At 48.9% G+C, this 18,320-nt stretch overlaps 7 protein-coding genes across 7 annotated transcripts; 5 read left to right on the top strand and 2 right to left on the bottom strand.

Annotated features, from left to right (window-relative positions):
- Positions 1-130: 130 nt before the first annotated feature.
- Positions 131-2,275, top strand: EURHEDRAFT_448841 (pentatricopeptide repeat protein; the record flags this gene model as incomplete). Its single annotated transcript, XM_040783767.1, has 1 exon — positions 131-2,275. One exon carries the CDS (start codon positions 131-133, stop codon positions 2,273-2,275), a length of 2,145 nt encoding a protein of 714 aa, XP_040641617.1.
- A 343-nt stretch (positions 2,276-2,618) lies between these two features.
- On the top strand, positions 2,619-4,856 carry EURHEDRAFT_409226 (putative RecQ family helicase RecQ). The gene is made up of 3 exons (XM_040781030.1): positions 2,619-2,738; positions 2,808-3,042; positions 3,100-4,856. The coding sequence occupies exons 2-3, from the start codon at positions 3,040-3,042 to the stop codon at positions 4,468-4,470; spliced, it is 1,374 nt and encodes a 457-aa protein (XP_040641616.1). The 5' UTR covers positions 2,619-2,738; positions 2,808-3,039; the 3' UTR covers positions 4,471-4,856.
- A 1,357-nt stretch (positions 4,857-6,213) lies between these two features.
- EURHEDRAFT_263415 (KH domain-containing protein) lies at positions 6,214-8,766 on the bottom strand. The gene is made up of 9 exons (XM_040778133.1): positions 8,271-8,766; positions 8,133-8,212; positions 7,913-8,074; positions 7,694-7,715; positions 7,576-7,628; positions 7,349-7,516; positions 7,057-7,265; positions 6,442-7,003; positions 6,214-6,389 (listed from the first exon to the last, which is right to left on the bottom strand). The coding sequence occupies exons 1-9, from the start codon at positions 8,476-8,478 to the stop codon at positions 6,366-6,368; spliced, it is 1,488 nt and encodes a 495-aa protein (XP_040641615.1). The 5' UTR covers positions 8,479-8,766; the 3' UTR covers positions 6,214-6,365.
- Positions 8,767-9,038: 272 nt separating this feature from the next.
- On the top strand, positions 9,039-10,074 carry EURHEDRAFT_449624 (acetolactate synthase regulatory subunit; the record flags this gene model as incomplete). The annotated part of the gene is made up of 2 exons (XM_040783826.1): positions 9,039-9,835; positions 9,897-10,074. The coding sequence occupies 2 exons, from the start codon at positions 9,039-9,041 to the stop codon at positions 10,072-10,074; spliced, it is 975 nt and encodes a 324-aa protein (XP_040641614.1).
- Positions 10,075-10,416: 342 nt separating this feature from the next.
- Positions 10,417-13,381, bottom strand: EURHEDRAFT_449269 (uncharacterized protein; the record flags this gene model as incomplete). The annotated part of the gene is made up of 5 exons (XM_040783799.1): positions 10,417-10,758; positions 10,969-11,147; positions 11,198-11,515; positions 11,565-12,521; positions 12,577-13,381. The coding sequence occupies 5 exons, from the start codon at positions 13,379-13,381 to the stop codon at positions 10,417-10,419; spliced, it is 2,601 nt and encodes an 866-aa protein (XP_040641613.1).
- Positions 13,382-13,943: 562 nt separating this feature from the next.
- On the top strand, positions 13,944-14,951 carry argB (ornithine carbamoyltransferase; the record flags this gene model as incomplete). Its single annotated transcript, XM_040786117.1, has 1 exon — positions 13,944-14,951. The coding sequence occupies one exon, from the start codon at positions 13,944-13,946 to the stop codon at positions 14,949-14,951; it is 1,008 nt and encodes a 335-aa protein (XP_040641612.1).
- A 375-nt stretch (positions 14,952-15,326) lies between these two features.
- EURHEDRAFT_409221 (DUF3984 domain-containing protein) lies at positions 15,327-16,799 on the top strand. Its single transcript, XM_040781029.1, has 2 exons — positions 15,327-15,368; positions 15,418-16,799. The coding sequence occupies exons 1-2, from the start codon at positions 15,363-15,365 to the stop codon at positions 16,672-16,674; spliced, it is 1,263 nt and encodes a 420-aa protein (XP_040641611.1). The 5' UTR covers positions 15,327-15,362; the 3' UTR covers positions 16,675-16,799.
- The last annotated feature ends 1,521 nt before the right edge of the window (positions 16,800-18,320 follow it).

Below are 18,320 nucleotides of genomic sequence, written 5' to 3'. Positions count from 1 at the left end.
ACCAAGGTGGCATGGCTGGAGTGTGGCTGGAAAGAGGCACTTGTCGTCATCGTCGTCATCGAGGAAATATCTGGACTGTCTAAGGTCACCGGTAGAGAGACTGGGAGTACATTGTTCAAGAACGCAGCGGATGCTCAGCAGTGGGGTCGCGCAGAGTGTAAAGGATTGGGGCCACGATGAGGATTCCTCGGGAAAACGACCAGTGGGGCAAGATTCTTCACTTGAGGAGAGTCGTGAAGAAACAGAGTTGGACCGGGAGAAAGATTTGAATGACGGCCCACCACATCAGCCGCCGGATCGACCAGGTCAAGATTCAACTGCGGATACCTCGACCTCCTCGAATGAACAAAATAACACACTTCCCGATAACAGTACCATCTCACTCGATCCTGAGTCCGATTTATCGATATCGAATATATCGATCCATCCGATCAAATCCCGCACTCGAAGGTTGACTCCAGCGGCAGAAAAGTACATGGCTACTTCGGAGTTATACCATGCAGCCTTTGGAGAAAGTTTGAACTGGGAAGAGGCAGTCGACACTGTTTCTGGAGATACTACGGTTAACCCGCGAAAAATTCGGCGTTTAAAGATCCTCAAGCGTTGGAGGAACATGCATAGGAATACAAGTAAACGGAGTCGCGTTGGTATTCCATCTGTGAGAGATTTGGCCACAGCACTCTGGCAGGAAGAAAAATCGAATCAGTATATTTTTCGACTTTACAGGGATGTTCCCTCTCCTGGTGTGTCCTACTTCTCGAAACGGACACGCGGTGAGCTTTTACGACGTTTTTCAAGACCCCCAGAACGCCGCTGGGTTGATGCTCGCCGTTATCTTGCGTTGGTGGAAGATATGATCTCATCTGGCCTCCCGATGTCTCGTTCTCTATGGACTTCTGCTATTCACCTGGCTGGCCGTGCAGCCGGTAGAGTGAAGAAGCATGACCTGATAAGAGCGATTGGAGTATGGCAGCAAATGGAGCATGTGGCTGGCATCAAATCAGATCATGTTGCCTTCAACACATTATTCGACGTTTCTATCAAAGCTGGTCAATTTACTGTGGCGGATCGGTTAGTAGCGGAAATGAAAAAGCGTGGTCTTGGTTTTGACCGCTGTGGGAAGGTCACCATGATCTACTACCATGGATTGCGGCAAGACTTTGAGGGCATTCGCCGTACTTACAACGAATTTGTGGATAGCGGGGAATTCGTGGACACCATGGTTCTCAACTGTCTGTTGGCCTCCTTCATCCGAGCTGGGCAGGTGAAGACTGCAGAACTATTGTATCTTCGCATGATGCAAGCGCAGGCGACTACGCAGAAACATCTCGTCGATGGAAAAAACCATCATTCACCGACATTATCTTCGGAGTTCAACATCTACCGCAAGAGAGCTCAGAAGTTGACTCGTCTCCTCAAGTTTTCTATGCTCTTAAAAATTAAGCTCCCCGAACATTATGATGCGCTCCAGGACGCATTACCCATGACTCCAGATACACGCACTTTCCACATCTTCCTCAAATTCCACGCCCACGAGTCGGGTGATTTGCCAGGCTTCATGTCAGTCCTGGCAGATATGGAGAACACATTCGCAGTTCCCCCTCGCGGCATGATATACCTGTTGCTTTTCGAAGGATTTGCGCAACACGGGCGCCGAAGGAAGGCTTGGTCCGCTGAACGGTTGCAGGAGGCGTGGAGAGCTTTCCTTCGTGCTCTTCATGAGTCCAAGCACAGAATGGAAGAGCGCTTTCTTCCACAAACACGAAATATTGTCTGGGAGAACCCACTCGCAAGCACGGCTGCAGCTATGGCATTGAAGCCGAAGCGTCCAACGGATGACGGACCAAGTGGGCTTTATACAGCACTACCGTCAGCCACCCCAAGTACAAATGTTGAGTCTGAAGAAGGCCACACCCAGAACTCGGGGCCGCAGATGGAAGAGAATCCAGAGGAAGAGGAAGACGACGAGCTTGATACGACTAGCGACAGCTTTGAAGATATCGAGGTAGACGTGGATGAGCTATTCGGCAGTCCAACACGCGTCCAACCGGAGCCCCAACAAGATGAACTGGAGGAGCTAGAGCGCCGGATCGAAAACGGTGTATTCCTCGGCCGTCGGATGAACATCGCGATTCTCCGCGCCTTTGGTACCTGTTGCGGTCCTGATGAAGTCATGGACGTTTGGATGAAGCTTGAACGTATTTGGCAACCTGAGAAGCGCAAGATGCAGGATGTGATTGTGGTGAGGGAAGAACTGGAGAGGCAATTGAATTGAATCGGGGGCGTGCACTGTGGTGTCTTCAATTCTTTGTATATTATGGTAGACCTGTGTTATATATACCCTTTGGTAAAAATGATATTTTACGAGTTTTTCATTGTAATGTCCTCTCAAAGTCCGATGTTGCAGATATTTCACGGCAACTATTTCATATCGCATTGATGAAATGTTCTATATCCTTAATGACAAATCTTCTATTATCTATTCTATTGAAGCTATAGCAATGAAAATTGCCCTAATTGGCTATATCATTGACAACATAGTGTCGTCCTTATAGGATCACGTGATAGCGCGTACCTTTCGCAGCGTCTCCCGCTTCGACCCAAACCACAGCAACATGTTCATGCTCATACGCTCTGAGCACGACCAATGATGCAAATATGGCACCCGGTGCGCTCAAGCGTCGCACGGTGGACTTAGATTTCTATCTGCATCGAGTTTTCCGCAAGACTTCGTTCCGGTAAGCCGCCCCACCATGTACATACTTAAAAGTACTCGAGACTGAGTAAAAGTCTGAAATATTTGGTAGACCTCTTCAGCGAGAAGTGATTATGGCTGCAGTTGAGGGACATGATATATTTTTACAGGCGTCCACATCATTCGGGAAGAGTTTGTGCTTTCAATTGCCTGCTGTGGTCAGTCATGGCGGTTGGTTGTCCTTTATCGATCTCTTGATGATGGACATTGACTGAGATGTGTAATTTGAATTGCTTTGCGTTCGTTGAACAGTGACGGTGGTTGTATGCCCTTTACTTGCGTTGATGGTAAATCCCGCGGCTGCTGTATTTGATATGCTATGCAAGGTATTGACTGAACTATAGGCGGACCAAGTCAATGCCCTCCAAGCTATCGGAGTAGCAGTGGCGACAATCAACTCGACAACACCAGTATTCGAGCGACGAAAGATCACCGAAGACCTTCTCTCGGGGCATCCCAGAGCCCGTCTGCTTTATGTGACTCCAGAACTATGTCAGACGCAGACGTTCCGGCGGACTCTGCAGACTGTTCATGCTCAGGGGCAGCTTATGCGGGTTGCCATAGATGAAGCCCACTGTATCAGTGAATGGGGCCATGACTTTCGTCCGGCGTATAAGGAACTTTCGTGGTTTAAGTATACCTTGAAGGATCCGGTTGTCCCGATAATGGCTGTTACAGCGACGGCGACGCCGCGAGTCCGTGCTGATATTATCAGCTTGCTTGGGCTGAACGCTGGGCAAATGAAGATATTCAACACGCCGTCTGCACGACCCAATATCCACTACGAAGTCAAATACCTCGAAGACTACGCCGGCGACCCGTTGGCAGCCGAGCCATTTCAAGTAAACAACCTCATCTCATGGCTCCTTTCCATCGACGCCCGCCGCAGGGAAAGATTACGCCCAAACACCACAGATCTCCCTCCAATTTCCGGAATCGTTTATGTTTGTTTCCGCAAAGCCGCGGAAGAAGTCGCCAATGTCCTCACTCACTCCAGCAACGGTCGCATCAATGCAGTAGCATACCATGCTGGCCTCACTGCCGAAGAACGAACGAATATCCAAGAAATGTGGACTTCCCCACGACCGTTTCTATCACCCGAACTACAGGAACCAAATCAACCACTCCCAAGCTTCTCCATTATTGTCGCGACGACAGCCTTTGGCATGGGGATTGATAACCCCTGCGTTCGGTTTGTGGTGCACTGGACTCCACCTAAGAGCTTTGAAAGTTTCGTGCAGGAATCTGGTCGTGCAGGACGTGATGGCCGCGCTGCTGCGTCAATTGTCTACTATAACACGCAGGAACGAGAGAGGATGAATGACCGACTAAAGCGAACGGCACAGGATGCTCCAAATCGCGGGATAAAGAAAGCCGCGTCGCAGGCAAATCTCCAAGCGCAGCTGGAGAGTTTCTCAAAGGTAGTACGGTATTGTGAGACGACGCATCGATGCAGACACGAGATGATCATGGAGCTTTTTGGAGACTATGAGCTTGAAAGGCTACGTACGAATCAGAGTAACTCTGAGAATGAGGTTGTGGAGTCAGAGGAAAACTCGTCTCCTTGCGACTATGCTTGCGATATTTGCAAGGAAGGACCGAAAGCGGTTGCTATGCGTAAGTCGAGGATGGTGGCTGAGAGTACCCCAGAGGATTTTGTTGATCCGGGCACGGCGCATTTTATGCAACTCATGTTTCCAAGGGCTTTTCGTTGAAGAGATTTGAACTGATTTAGTTATCTGCTTCTCATATATGGTGTCTGGGATATCCTGGGTAGCAGTGTGCGTTTTACGGCGTTGTTTTTTTATTACGAATAGCTGCTTCGTGCCTGCTAAAATCATATCCAGCTGCTTTTTTCTTCTCTTCCTTCCCTTCCTTTCCTTTGTCTCCTTTCTGGATAAAGAAAATGACGTATTCACTCGTTTGATGCTGCCTCAATGGTTCCAGATTTGGTATCTTGTTCCTGTTTCGAGTATGGATTCCAAATTGACCGACAATCACCATATACTAAACTGATGCTTGATAAGAGCCGATAAAATATGGTTCCATTCAGTTGCTATCGGGATTCTTCAAGCGACCTTTAAATACTCTAAGTCGAGCATGTCATTGATGCTGGCTGAATTTTATCCATTTGGGCCTCGAATTGAATAATCTAACTTGCCAAAGAATAAATGGAGGGTCATCGAAGCCAACCCCAGCAGAGAAGACGGCATTCGATGTGGGTGTCAAAACGAATCACCGAACGCTTCTCGAGAGCGCGTGGCGGTTTTGTTGTGAAGACAAGTGTTGCAAACATGGACTTGTATTGGGATGGAATTTCTACCTAAATTTGGCGGCCATGTATAGCTGCTGGTGCAGTCAACCTTGTGAAACCCTACCAGAGTCATTGCACTTGGCGGAAGAGGACAAATTGAATTGATAGGACAAGCAATCCAGGGTTCAACAAATCATAACATCGCAACCAAAAGTCTTCTCGAGAGAACAAATGGCTTGGAAAGAACAAAACTGAACGCCTTAAACACGTATCAAGTGTTCCACTTATCATGATCTTTGCCACTGCTTACTGCATCTTACAGCGGCATTACAGTGCGCCCTAAGACAGAAATTGTATGACTAGTTCATACCATTCTACTTGGGCAAGCCAGACCAGCTACAACGCCTCGAAGGCAGGTACCGTCTTGGTTCAGGTCAAAAACAGGGACACTAACTCAGCGCCACAAGGTCTTCTAAACGAAGCCTTCTTTGATGTGAGTGAGGAGAAGCGCCTCCAAAACGGATCAGAACTAAAATCAAATGCTGAAAGTACTTTTCATCCTTACTACATTGCCTGTCGCCCTCTAGCCCTAGCAGGTCAGCCGGCTCAGGCTTAGAGAAAGAAGACGAGACAGAAACCCCGTCAAGAAATGTCCTCATGCGTTTTTCAGGGATGTTCTCAGGAGACAGTGCCAAAACCGTGAATGCTAAATGGCCATCAGATAAGCTTGCAATAAGTTGTAATTCTCGTCTCTCCTGGACAATGTATTAATTCTTCATTTTTCAGCTATTGTAGTATGGACTACTACATGCGCACTGACACCTGGTCAGGGTTCTACTGGAAAATAATCCCATTCGTGATTTCCTCCATGATCTCATGAACCAGCCAGAGAGTATGATATTACATTCAATCATGACGTTGGCTACTTCACAATGGTTTGCATCACGATCAGAGGGAGAAGGAAATCAAGGCTCCAAACGTGAAGGGCTCGATGCAGGCGAGGAACCAACGATGGGGAGAGTAGCAAACGTCGTGAATGGCGGAAATATTTAGCATGTGGAAGATTTCTATGGTCTCAAAAACATGTTATTCCTGATGTCTATTAATTTAAAGGATCTTACAGGGTTCAGAGTGGTATACATTAGCTATCTTTCTAGACTATATGGCTGTACATACTTGGCTGCAGCTTCAGCCACAAGCTAGCGAATTGACAACCTCTCACTCAGGGTCTTCAGAATCAGCATGTCCACATAGAGTTCTTTGATGAACCACGCCCGCAAATCTACCATAACACAAAGCCACCCGTTCTAAGTAAGCCTCCACCCTTCCTGTGTCAAATGAGATCCAAGGTACAATTCATAGACCCGGCGGCGGAGGAACCTAGATGATAATGTTAGTATGCGGGTTTATACACTAATACATTAATACTTACAGCGCTGTAACCGCCACCTCCAGGCGGAGGGGGAGGGGGAGAGCCGGAGCCTGGCGGCGGAGGCGGGGGAGCTTCGCCAGACGGCGGAGGCGGCTGTGGAGTAGAACCTTGCGATTGTTGCTGCTGTTCCTGTTGCTGTTGAGCGTACTGTTGGTAATATTGATAATAGGCGACATAATTCTGGTAACCGCCATATGCAGCGTACGGGTCGGTTCCGTAGTATTGGGCGTATTGCGCACTGTAGTCAGCTGCGCTAATAGCAGCACCAGCACCAGCACCAGCACCGGCGGTGGATGCTGCAGGGGTGGCCTGTCCGGATGGGCTTTCCGTGGCTGGTGAGTATTGCTGTTGGTGATGATTGTTGTAGCTGCCATAACCACCACCGCCGTATCCACCCTGTCCACCCTGTGCACCATGGTGACGATCTCCTCGCTGACCGTAGCCACCGCCGTAATTGTGCTGGGGCGGATTTTCCTTGAACCGTTGGTACTGTTCACGGACGTTGCCGAGCAAGTCATCACAGAGCTCTTTTGCGGTCTTGACATCGTTGGGATCGGGTCCACTGCAGATAGTTAGTGTGTAGATTTATTAGCGAGACATACATGTGATACTTACGCCACGTGCAGATACATTGGCTCATCGCTTTCCCTGCCGGTGTTGTGCTCAATGAAGCCAGATCCACGACCCTTGATTTGGACCTTGCAGCGGGTTCTTTGCTGGATATGCTTCACATAAGCACCGCCCTGTCCGACTACTTGGGCGCGAAGGTTGAATCCGGGAATCGGTTCAAGGTCAACAGGAATACGCTCTTCGGGCCATTTTCGCTGTGATGAAATTAGCTTCTTCTTTACTTTCCTAAGTTTGTCAAGGGCAAAGAATATCCGGAGGTAGTAGGAGCATTCCGTACACGGCCATATTCATCACGTTCCACTGGCTCCGGCGGCTCACGTCGACGGAACCGTCGTTCATCGACAAGGTTCGGGAGTTCCTTCTGCATGAGATCATCGATGATTTCAACGGCCTTCTCGAGCCCATCCTTGTTCGTACTCGTCACATGAAGGAACAACGGAGGATTCTATGAGAGAATGTTAATTAGCAAGCCGTATCTTAACCAAATGGAAAAGTATCACATACCGCGGCAGTAGCCAAGCTCTTATCCGGATAATAATTGCCTCGGGTCGTGACATCTTGAAAATTAAAAGAGATGAGCTTCCTTCTAGACTCAAAAAAGCAGTGAACATGGAAGGCGTACCCGCGCCAGTTTCATCTTTAATCTAAATTCACGCAGCGGAGGTCAGCAGATGCAAATGAGGGTGTGGATGCTATGCAGTTTCAATTTGGGTAAGCATTATCACAACCATAAGGATTGGAAATATAAGAAACCAAAAAGAGGAAAGAAAGGAAGCAGCTAGTAGGTAGTAGCTGGCAGTAAATGCCTGGTGGATCAGCAAGTACAACAAGGAGTAATTACCATCTTTTGAGTAGAGCCTTTTGTGAGAGTGTAGCGATTGCGCAAGTCATTGATCTCGATATCTTTGATATAGTCTCCATCAGCAACGTAGATCTCGGCATTCAGCTTTCCGGAAGCATCAACGTTCGACGGCGAAGCGGATTGCGGTGCGGGACTCGACGTCTAGATAAACAAGTCAGCGAGCGAACCAGGATTAACTGGCAACCCAGTGTATGTTTACCGAGCGAATTGGTGGCACATCAACATGCTGAATACCCTTCTTTGCCTGCAACTGAGCATTGATCTTGGCCGCGGCAGCAGCTGTGTATCGCAATCAGCCTAACTTCATACCCAAATATGCAAAGAACAGTGATCCTACCTGCGGCTGCGGCAGGGTCTCCCGTAGATTTCTTTCCCGTGTCTGCGCCAGGGCTTCCAGGTTCGCGACTAAGAGGGCTGCGAGTGCGAGTAGTTTCGGATTGCCGAGAAGAGGGTGATCGAGAACGACGGTCGAAACGCGACGGCCGTCGGGGCTCTGGTTCCGTCTGATCGAAACGGGAACGCTTACGGCGATCGTCGTCAGCCATGGCAGATACTAAACGACTGACAAACTTGTGACAAGGAGTAGTTGCAAGGATATGCAGAGAATCCCAAGTCGGGTGTACGGTGCTCCGTAGAGAGACTGTGAAAACGACGGAGAAAGGATTTGGTGGAGTTCGAGACGATCCCGGCGGACACTAAGTGAATTTGTATGTACCGGAATGATATTCTGTTATGGCAGTACTATGAGCTGCAAAGTATAAGATGGTTAAGGAATGGAATAAAAGACCTTAGAGCGATCACCTGCCGCTGTGTACCCCGTCAGTCCAAATTACCAAGAAGAGATCTCAGTGAGGCTCAACGCAGCAGATCAGGTGCTGCACCCGCTATCCCCTTTAAGGGACTAGCGGTACTGTCACCGCGTGACGAGCGATGACTCAGCGCTCCGACCTCGGGAGTTCGTCTTTTCCTTTCGATATAAAATGCGAGGCTTCGTGTTGGCCGCCGCATTAGTGCCTCATATCCACAGCTCTTGAATAGGAATTGACCCGTGCTCCCCCGTTTCTTCGCCTGCTAGCCATTGTCGCAGGCCCAGTTTCGGGTGATCATGGCTTTCCGATGTCCCTTGACGGCCGCGGCCGCATCGACACTCTCGACCGCGGCCAGGACCGCTCCTCGAGCAGCCCCCGCTCTTCCTCGATTCGCCTTCTCCAGATCCTCGTCGAGCTCGACTTCTGCTCTCGCCTACAAGGCCTTACACCGTCGCTCGCCTCTCCCGCTGCCCGTCTCGGATACCTCCCCACAATGGGACGCTCCGACGGCCGTCTCCTCGATTCTGTATGAGACCCCTGTGGCGCCGACGAACCCGCCCAAGCGCCATGTCCTGAACTGTCTCGTCCAGAACGAGCCCGGTGTGCTGTCCCGGATCTCGGGTATTCTAGCTGCTCGTGGCTTCAACATCGACAGTCTGGTCGTGTGTAATACCGAGGTGGAGGATCTGTCCCGGATGACTATTGTGCTTCAAGGTCAGGACGGTGTTGTCGAGCAGGCTCGTCGTCAGCTGGATGATCTGGTCCCTGTCTGGGCTGTCCTGGACTACACGGACTCTGCTCTTGTGCAGCGCGAACTTTTGCTGGCTAAGGTTAGCATTCTGGGCCCGGAGTTCTTCGAGGAGCTTTTGCAGCACCACCGTGAGATTACTACTCCCGGGGAGACCCTGGAAGGCCACAAGGAGAAGAAGTCAATTGCGGAGATGAATGAAAACAAGGAATACCACCCCCGTCATCTCCCTCCCAGTCAAGCTCTCAGACACAAGCACGAGCACTTGGATGCTATCACCCGCCTGGCCCACCAGTTCGGTGGTAAGGTTCTGGACATTAGCACTAACAACTGCATTGTTGAAGTGTAAGTTCATACCAACTTTATTCATTAACCCTGAAGAAATATTAACCGATGTGATCAACAGCTCCGCAAAGCCTAACCGTATCGACTCATTCATGAAGTTGATTGCTCCTTTCGGTATCCTCGAGTCGACTAGAACTGGTCTGATGGCCTTGCCTCGCTCTCCTCTTTTCGAGCCGGCTGAGGAGGCCGAGAAGGAGGCTGCTGATGTTGTCGATGCAAGCACTCTTCCTCCTGGTTAAACAGAATATGTCCGCTATGAGTTATTCTGTATGAAAAGAACATGAGCTATATTTTTGTTTATTTATCCTGGTTTAGTTTGATGCCTACACGCAACTGATATTGTAAACTTCCGTTGTCTGTAAAATCCGTTGTGAATTAATACTTTTCTGTCTTACCGTTTGGTGTGTATTGTACGGAATGGGATAATGGCTGTAGCAATGTTGACCGTGTCTAATTGAGATTGATATAAGAATACGACCTTTCAGTACCCAAAAAGCCTAACCTGAACGCCAGTGTCATATCATCCAATGAGTTCTTCACCAAGAATAAAAGGAAATCCCCTTCCCCCAAAAGAGCAGAAATCAAAGCCGAATATGGGCTGAGATTCCCCTGCCGCTATAGTCGATTATAGTTCTATAGTGTTCAATCCGAACGCCAACTTCAGCCAATGTATTCATTTTCAAAGAGCCTCCCAGGGCCTCCTTAATAGCACCATAGCCAATGGTCGAGAGATCCAAGTCAACAGGCAACCGGGGAGAGCGTGAAAGTCCCGGTGGTACATGGAAAGGAAATCGATAATCAATCTGACCAACAACCTCGTCATGCTCGTAGAATGCGGTGGCATTCACTGAGGTAATCTCAATCGTGGTTTTGGATAGGGGCGAAGATATAATGAAATCGGCAGTTGATGAAAAGAGATGTAGCTGAAAGCACACTCAAGGTTAGCTGTCCATGAGACGACTTACGTCTTGGGGAAAATGCATGGGGCACATCAGATATAAGAAGGTGAGAAATGCCCACCGAAAAGAGCAAACCAAGTGTCTTCAGGTATACGCAAAATCAAGCAAAAGAAGACAATAGTACCCTAAAGTTCAGGTGAGTTAAACTCAATAACAGTCTCCAGTATAGGTCACGTACATTGCGGATTGAACAAAGTGCGACTTGCCATCATCATTGGTATCATCGTGAGATCGAGGAACAGGAAGTTGTGGCACTTGCATATCAAATGCCAATTTAGACATTGCTTCACCAAGCTTGGGAAACGTGGGAAATGTGCCCTGGTGGGTCTTAATGGAGACCGTAGTATTGTAACCTGGCACCCGGTGTCAAAAGTAGAAGAGACGGCAAAGGGTATATACTCACCAGAAGCATATTGTGACATCATTTCGCGACCAGCGCTTATGCCATCTGATCCACTTGCGTCCATAGGGCTCCAGAGAAAATCGACTGGAATACCCGTGTTCACTCCAGGGACAATTGAGATATCGCGAGTTGAGACATGAGCAACCGGAGTAGTGTTATAGAGCAACACGAAGTCTGCTAGTGGTACAGTTGCAGAGTACTCTGTCGGGTTTGTAACGTTTATCCTGGTTTTTATAAGAGCCGAAGATTCAGTGGTCGGTCCTAGTTCCAGAGACTCAACCCGTGGGTTCAGTTGATTGAGGGAGCCACCGTATGGAGCTAAAATGTCAATCAGCTAATGGTAGGGTGTAGAGATGTGCAGACTTACGCTTGACGTCCACATCCCCCTCTGCTGGTACCCTACGCACAGCAACGTTCCCCAGCCCTGTTGCGACTTCAGTATCTACAGCCGCGGCGATATGAAGCTGAACCGATTTTCCTAGGAAAATCAATGCTTGGAGGATATCAGCCATGGCATCCTCGTCCGTGACTCGGAGCGGTACGTCCTTCATGGTAAAGTCCACAAACAAAGCGGGGGAGCCATTCGCGTCTACCGTTCGAGTCGAATTTGCAGGCTGCCACTTATGCAGTTCCAGAACTCCAAGCTTCTTTCCGTGGTATAACACATTAGCATCTGCGCGAATGTGCGGAATGTCCACCGTCAAGTTTAACTGCTTTGGCAGTTCAATGAGGACTTTCACCAAAGCCGAGACTCTGGGAGATGCTTCCGGAGAATTTGGATTCGCAAATGGGTCAGGAAGAGAGAAATGCACATTTGACATGGTGAAATTCTGGATAAGGTTGTCCAAGGCATGCCCAGTGAACTGCAATGGTACCGTGACGCTTTTCAGAAGATCCACCATCCATAATGGCGTGCCCAGGGAGGCGCTTTCAGCTCCTCGGACATATATTGTAGTTGTGCGGCCGTTGATATAACTCCTCACAAGGAAGTCAAGCGGCGAGTCTTCCTGCCCCGGGCAAGTTGTCGTCAATTCTTCAGAAAGACCCTTGATCAAGCCACCGACGTCCATCCTAGTAAATTGATCTGGGTCAATCTGGACTTCCTCGGTCCGGACATCCGCCACAGAGATATGGGGTTCACCTGGCGAGCAGTTGGGAACGAGGACTTTGAACCCAAGCGGGGGAATTCGGACAGCAAATGGTAAATCGAGCATGGTAGTGATGGAGGCATCAACTACCATTGCGCCCTTTTCCGCAGAAATATCTTGGTCACGCACAATCAACTTGTCGACCTTGATGTCAGGTATACGAGGGAAGTCGCTTTCTATAAGTACTATTAGCATTTCTAATCAAAGGAGTAGCAGTGACCCAATACAAACCTTCAAAAGCAATGGACTTGAAAACTGTTTGCCTCCCAAGGCTCAATAATCCAGACTTTAAATGTAACGTCGCTTTTCCCTTGACCCGTAACTGACCAAGTCTTCCTTCCAGCCAATCCATGGCCACTGCACGGATGCCGGGGATATCCCCTGTTGCCAGATCGGCCAGGACATCGACATGATTTGTGTGTCCATTCCGGACATTAACTTTAATCGACGGTAACGATGCGGTCCCAACGAGCACATTTCCGTATTCTGGCAGATATACTTCTAAATCCGACTGGCTGGTTTCGATCTCCCTTCCTATCCATGTAGCCATGCGACCAAGGTTTCGAACAGTCCCTCTTTGTACGCGATTGGCATCGAAAACGAAATCCCCTTGTACACGAGCTTGGACTCCATTTGATGTTGCCGAATCAATCGATAGATGCGTGGGTTTAAATACAGTAGCTTCCTCTGCGTATCGCTTTACCGCAGCCGGCGCAGCAAACGCAAATATCAGGACGGCCAGGACGGTTGCCAATAAGACCAAGGTAAATATAATCGGCCACCGTAACCGGGATCTAGACTTTTTCGAGACATCGTCTGAAAATGAAGAGCGACGCTGTGTTGTGTCCGTCCCATACGCCAACGCTTCATCATCGTCCCGACGGGCTAATAGTGGTGTCGATTCGGAGGCCAATTCATACGGTCTGGGTTCTTGTTCCATCAGAGTCGCCGAAGAGTCCATGGCCGATGGAGGTTGAGGATGAGAGGATGATTCAGGGCCTCCGTCCAGCAGAGGTCTATCTTCCTCATCAGCCATGACGGCTGGAACGGGTGGGGAGAACGGGAGATAAGATGATATCGAGAGATAGACAGATAGAGAGTGGGGAGAGGATACAAATTGTACAAGTTATGGTCAGAATGGAGATGGAGAAACCAAGAGAAGAGTATGGTCGATGAATATATAAGAGTTAAGAATGATGGTGTGATGTTGTTGAAGACAGAAACGGAATAGTTGAAGCTCTCCCAGCGCCAACTGGTGATGATCATCGACGTAAGGCGTATTTGTATTACCGGATATATATATATTACATACCAGTACCATACCAAACATACCGTACGACGACCGCATCATTATTATTTTCTGTGCTACATTGACTCATTTATTTTTGAACGCTTTCCGGCGCTGTTCTTTTGAAATCTCTGGATTCTGATTGAATACAAAGCAATTGTTCATATCAGATATCCACATTATTAACTCTCCTCCGAACACCATGTCTTGCGGTCTCAGATTGGCCGCTGCTGCCCGCACTGCCAGCTACAAGTCAATTCCAACCAAAGCTGTGCGCCAATATTCCTCCACCTCCCCCTCATCGCCCGCCATGCCTCCCACCTCGCCTTTCGCACCTCGCCATCTCCTTTCGATTGCCGACTTGACGCCTGTCGAATTCACTGCTCTCGTTCGCAATGCATCTTCGCACAAACGGGCCATCAAATCTGGCACAATGCCCCAGAACTTGATGGGTTCGTTGTCCGGACAGACTGTGGCCATGATCTTCAGCAAGCGGAGTACTCGCACCAGAATCTCGACGGAGGGCGCCGTTGTGCAGATGGGTGGCCATCCGATGTTCCTGGGCAAGGATGATATTCAGCTTGGTGTCAATGAGTCACTCTACGACACATCTGTGGTGGTTTCGTCTATGGTTTCGTGTATTGTAGCCCGGGTCAACAAACACTCCGATGTTGCGGATCTTGCGAAGCACTCGACTTCACCTGTGATTAACGCCCTCTGCGACTCGTACCACCCATTACAAGCCATTGCCGACTTTCAGACTATTTACGAGAGTTTCCCGTCCAAGGGCCACAACCTGTCTAGCTTAGGATTGGAGGGATTGAAGATTGCGTGGGTTGGAGACGCAAACAACGTCTTGTTTGATATGGCCATTGGTGCAGCAAAATTGGGTGTGGACATTGCCGTCGCTACACCCAAGGGTTATGAGATTCCTCCTCACATGCTAGAGATCATCAAGAAGGCCGGCGAGGGTGCCCCCAATGCTGGAAAACTGACCCAGACCAACGTTCCTGAGGAGGCTGTTAAGGATGCGGACGTGCTGGTGACGGATACCTGGGTGTCAATGGGACAGGAATCTGAGAAGATCCAGAAGATCAAGGAGTTCGAGGGCTTCCAAATTACTGCGGACCTTGCGAAACGGGGCGGTGCCAAGGAACACTGGAAGTTCATGCACTGCCTGCCCCGCCACCCTGAAGAAGTCGCCGATGAGGTCTTCTACAGCAACCGGTCGTTGGTCTTCCCTGAAGCTGAGAACCGACTGTGGGCTGCCATTTCTGCACTTGAAGGCTTCGTGGTCAACAAGGGCAAAATTGAGTGAACGAAAATGTCGGTTAAAAAAAAAAATCTACAATCAATCTAGTGACGGAAATGATGGCTCCTGTATTTATAGCGTCACGAATCTACTTTTCTGTAGAAATGCGGGGATTACCCCGGATTCTCTCTTGTATAAGTCAGCAAATTTTATAACATCGCATTTTTCTGATTTTTCTTGTTAAGAAAAGAATGAAATCTGAATTGGAGAAAAAAATAACACTATTTTTTTCTATAAGAACGTCCAGCGCATTCTGTTGTACAGCACTGTACAGCGCAAATGTCGCCAGCTGTGCGCTTTCACATGAAAGTGTCTCGGGCGGAGTCTACTGTATTTCGCCTGCTCTCCCTCTTTCTCCCCGATTTTCACCTTTCATAGCTTCAGGGATATTGTCACCATTGTCTAGGCATTTTCGCCATGGAGGTATGTTACCCTTTACGTCCATTTAACCCTACATCCACTGACCAAACAGCGCTCCTCATCCCGCTCCGGCTTCCAATCCCGCCGCTCCTACCCTTCCTTCAACCACCTCTCGCTTACCCCTTTGAACCCCCGTTACCCCATAGACGATGACGATCTCGAGAGTGAATCTCAAGGCTACTACTCAGCGCGATCCGCAAGCCCAGAAACTGAACGCCCACCCAGCGCCAACGACTACACTAGCACCCCAAGACCCTCGTCATACCTCTCCAGCATGTCCGTTCCAGGAACCCCCGGTGTGTTATCGCAGTCACAGTCTCGCAGTACCTCCCGTACACGTACACGCCATGGCCGGAGCAAGAGCTCAAGTCGCATGCACCTGGATGGTACAAGGATGCGGCGTCGGTCTTCCTCGTCTCGCACGCGGCGCTCGGTCGATAGTGACTCGGAATGGATGCACCGGACAGGGATTATGCTTGCCTCATCGACATTAGAGGAGAAGGGTCAGAGCTGGCTGGTAAAACGGGCGAGTTCGACGAGTCTGGCCTCGGAGGCTGCCAACAATAACTATAACTCCTACATTGAGGAACCTGCAGCTGCAGCTACAGCCTCGTCGTCATCGCGGCCCCGCAGCAGTACCAATAGCAAGGCGGCTAGTCAGAAATTGGGGATGTCTACCCCGTCTAGACCGGGTTCTCAATCTAGTAGACGGGGTAGCAAGCCTGATTTGGCCACATCGGGTCTTGAGATGACATCCTCTTATACTTGGGTACCTACATCCGCTAGCGAGAAAAGCGAATTTACTCCAGACGCCGTGGACGAGCGGATCCGAGCTGAAATGGTCAATATGCAGCACAATGCTGATGTGGACATGAACGTGGATGATGGTGCATCATCATCATCGCCATATGCTTCCGGCGCGTCCTCTGATTCTGAGGACGAAATCGACGAAAAGGAGATGCAGCGGTTGACGCGCGAGAGTGGGTTCGGGCTAGGCAGCTGGCTGGATCGGATGGTTGAGTGGACGTTCTTTGGTGTCGATGAGTGGCCGGCGTTATTCTCAGCTGGGCCTGATAACCGCGATAACCATGATCCAACTGCTCCCCATGGTGAACGGGTCGTAGAAGATCGTCAAGTTACACCAGAAGGAGCAGTTGATAAGCATCTGGAAGATTATTCGGACATCGCTACGATCTTCAGCAGAGACGACGAGAATTTTACTCCCATGGTTGACAAACCAGGAGATGGAGGTGGATGGGAGGATGCAAAATGGTTTTTCAAGACTATAAAGCAGGCCTTAGTGTTGTGATGCGTTCACTTTCTCAACGGTTATTTTCCTTTCTATCTTATGTTACGATCCATGGCCATGACATTATATCCATAGCTACTATATATCTACAGTAATCCAACTAACACCTGTTATGCCACATCAATCCCTCATGATATTGAAACATAGAATACCGAACAATACTTGCGACACTTGACCAGGCAACTCTGATACAAATCATACCTGCAGATTTAGATATCAAATGAGATCTCAGTGCCAATACTTGGTAGCCTTCGGCCAACTCAACATGCATATATTGGTATTTCAGTGCTTATTGGTCACCCTTCTAAAACCGTATCTTATGTGGAAAGCCGCCCCTCAACATGTTGGGTAGGTCAACAGCGTGGGTCTTTCCCTGAATAGTTAAAATTTAAATGGATAGACCGGGCTGGTTAGTTGCAAGTCACGCATCGGAATTGGAGTATTGGGTTACAGATCCCAAGACGTCGGGCCTGGATTGAATAGCCTGACGAGCACTAGAGTCTATTATCACATGCATGGACATCACTCCATCCGGCCCTGTGGTGCCATTCCTGGTGCTCTGTCTCTTTGTTTCCATTACAGTTCTTTGTAGTCTTGATATGATCAAGATGGTTGTAACATACCCCACTATACCATGAAGTTAGTTGTCTCTGGTTGCCAGATGCTAGCATCCCCGACGTGTTTGACGGGCGATTCACAAGATCGGTAACACGCGAAAGATGGACGTAGTGATATTGGAAAGGAATGCAAAGGACCTGTTAATTGGTCAGTCCAGTGTCCGCGCTGCTTTCGACTTATTCATGTGTCCGGTTTTATATACCGCTAAACCAAATTGGCAAGCGTATTTGTTGGGACATTTCGCTGCTTGGAGTGATACTATAGAGCCCCAGGAGATTAGATAGCATTATTACCGGGCTACTCTCCACGGCTTAAGTCTTCGTCTTACGATTCTGGGCGAAGTGGCTGCGTTCTGATACGCTGCGCTGTTCCATGCGAGAGCCGCCAATCCTGAACAAATATTTTGACCTCACTTAGGTTCTTTGTATACCTCTAAGACAATTTTTGGGTTCCACAATAACTTGTTCCGCTGTCATTCGACGTCGTTTGGTGGTATGTCATTGTCAGTCTCGATGTCTTTGCTTTGTCCGTAAGAAGCCATGTGTCTGCGTCCAGAGCGCTGCTTCCTGATAGCGGAGAGAGTATGGTACTTCAACAGGCACGGTGGACCTAGGTTTCTCTGTTTAAGGTGTTCGAATGTGGCAGGATCATGTCCAGGCCCCAAAAGAAGCTTACTATGCAGATCATCTTCATATGATATATTTTCTGTGGCGGGAAGGGGAATGACAGCAGGCTGTTTTCAATATTCAACCAGGTGTCAAGGCGTAAATGAGTGTCTCCTCCACGAAGACGCCGTTTCTTTGCTTCAATGAAGACTATGCTGACCGTGTTACGCCAATGAAGATATTGTGATGAACCTGAACGGGTTTCTTCATTGTCGTATGTATCCTTGTACTGGACGACTATATTTCCGTTGGATCACGAGGGACGTCTCTGGGCTAGGGCCTCAATGATTCGCCTATGACCTTTTTGCCACAATTTAGACCGTTTCAAAACCAACATAACGTCTGGTGACAGCCAAACGTCAC

Source organism: Aspergillus ruber (assembly GCF_000600275.1).
Source record: "Aspergillus ruber CBS 135680 unplaced genomic scaffold scaffold00004, whole genome shotgun sequence".
NCBI lineage: Eukaryota > Fungi > Ascomycota > Eurotiomycetes > Eurotiales > Aspergillaceae > Aspergillus > Aspergillus ruber.
Note: the sequence above shows the minus strand (reverse complement) of the source record. Positions and strands in the feature narration are given on the sequence as shown.

Bases quoted from the DNA above. Each gene is read 5' to 3' on its own strand.
- EURHEDRAFT_263415 (XM_040778133.1), bottom strand. From the start codon at position 8,478: ATGGCTGACGACGATCGCCGTAAGCGTTCCCGTTTCGATCAGACGGAA. The intron at 8,075-8,132 runs GTAAACATACAC...TTGTTTATCTAG, and splicing joins ATGTGCCACCAATTCGCTCG to ACGTCGAGTCCCGCACCGCA. The intron at 7,629-7,693 runs GTACGCCTTCCA...TTAATTTTCAAG, and splicing joins TAAAGATGAAACTGGCGCGG to ATGTCACGACCCGAGGCAAT.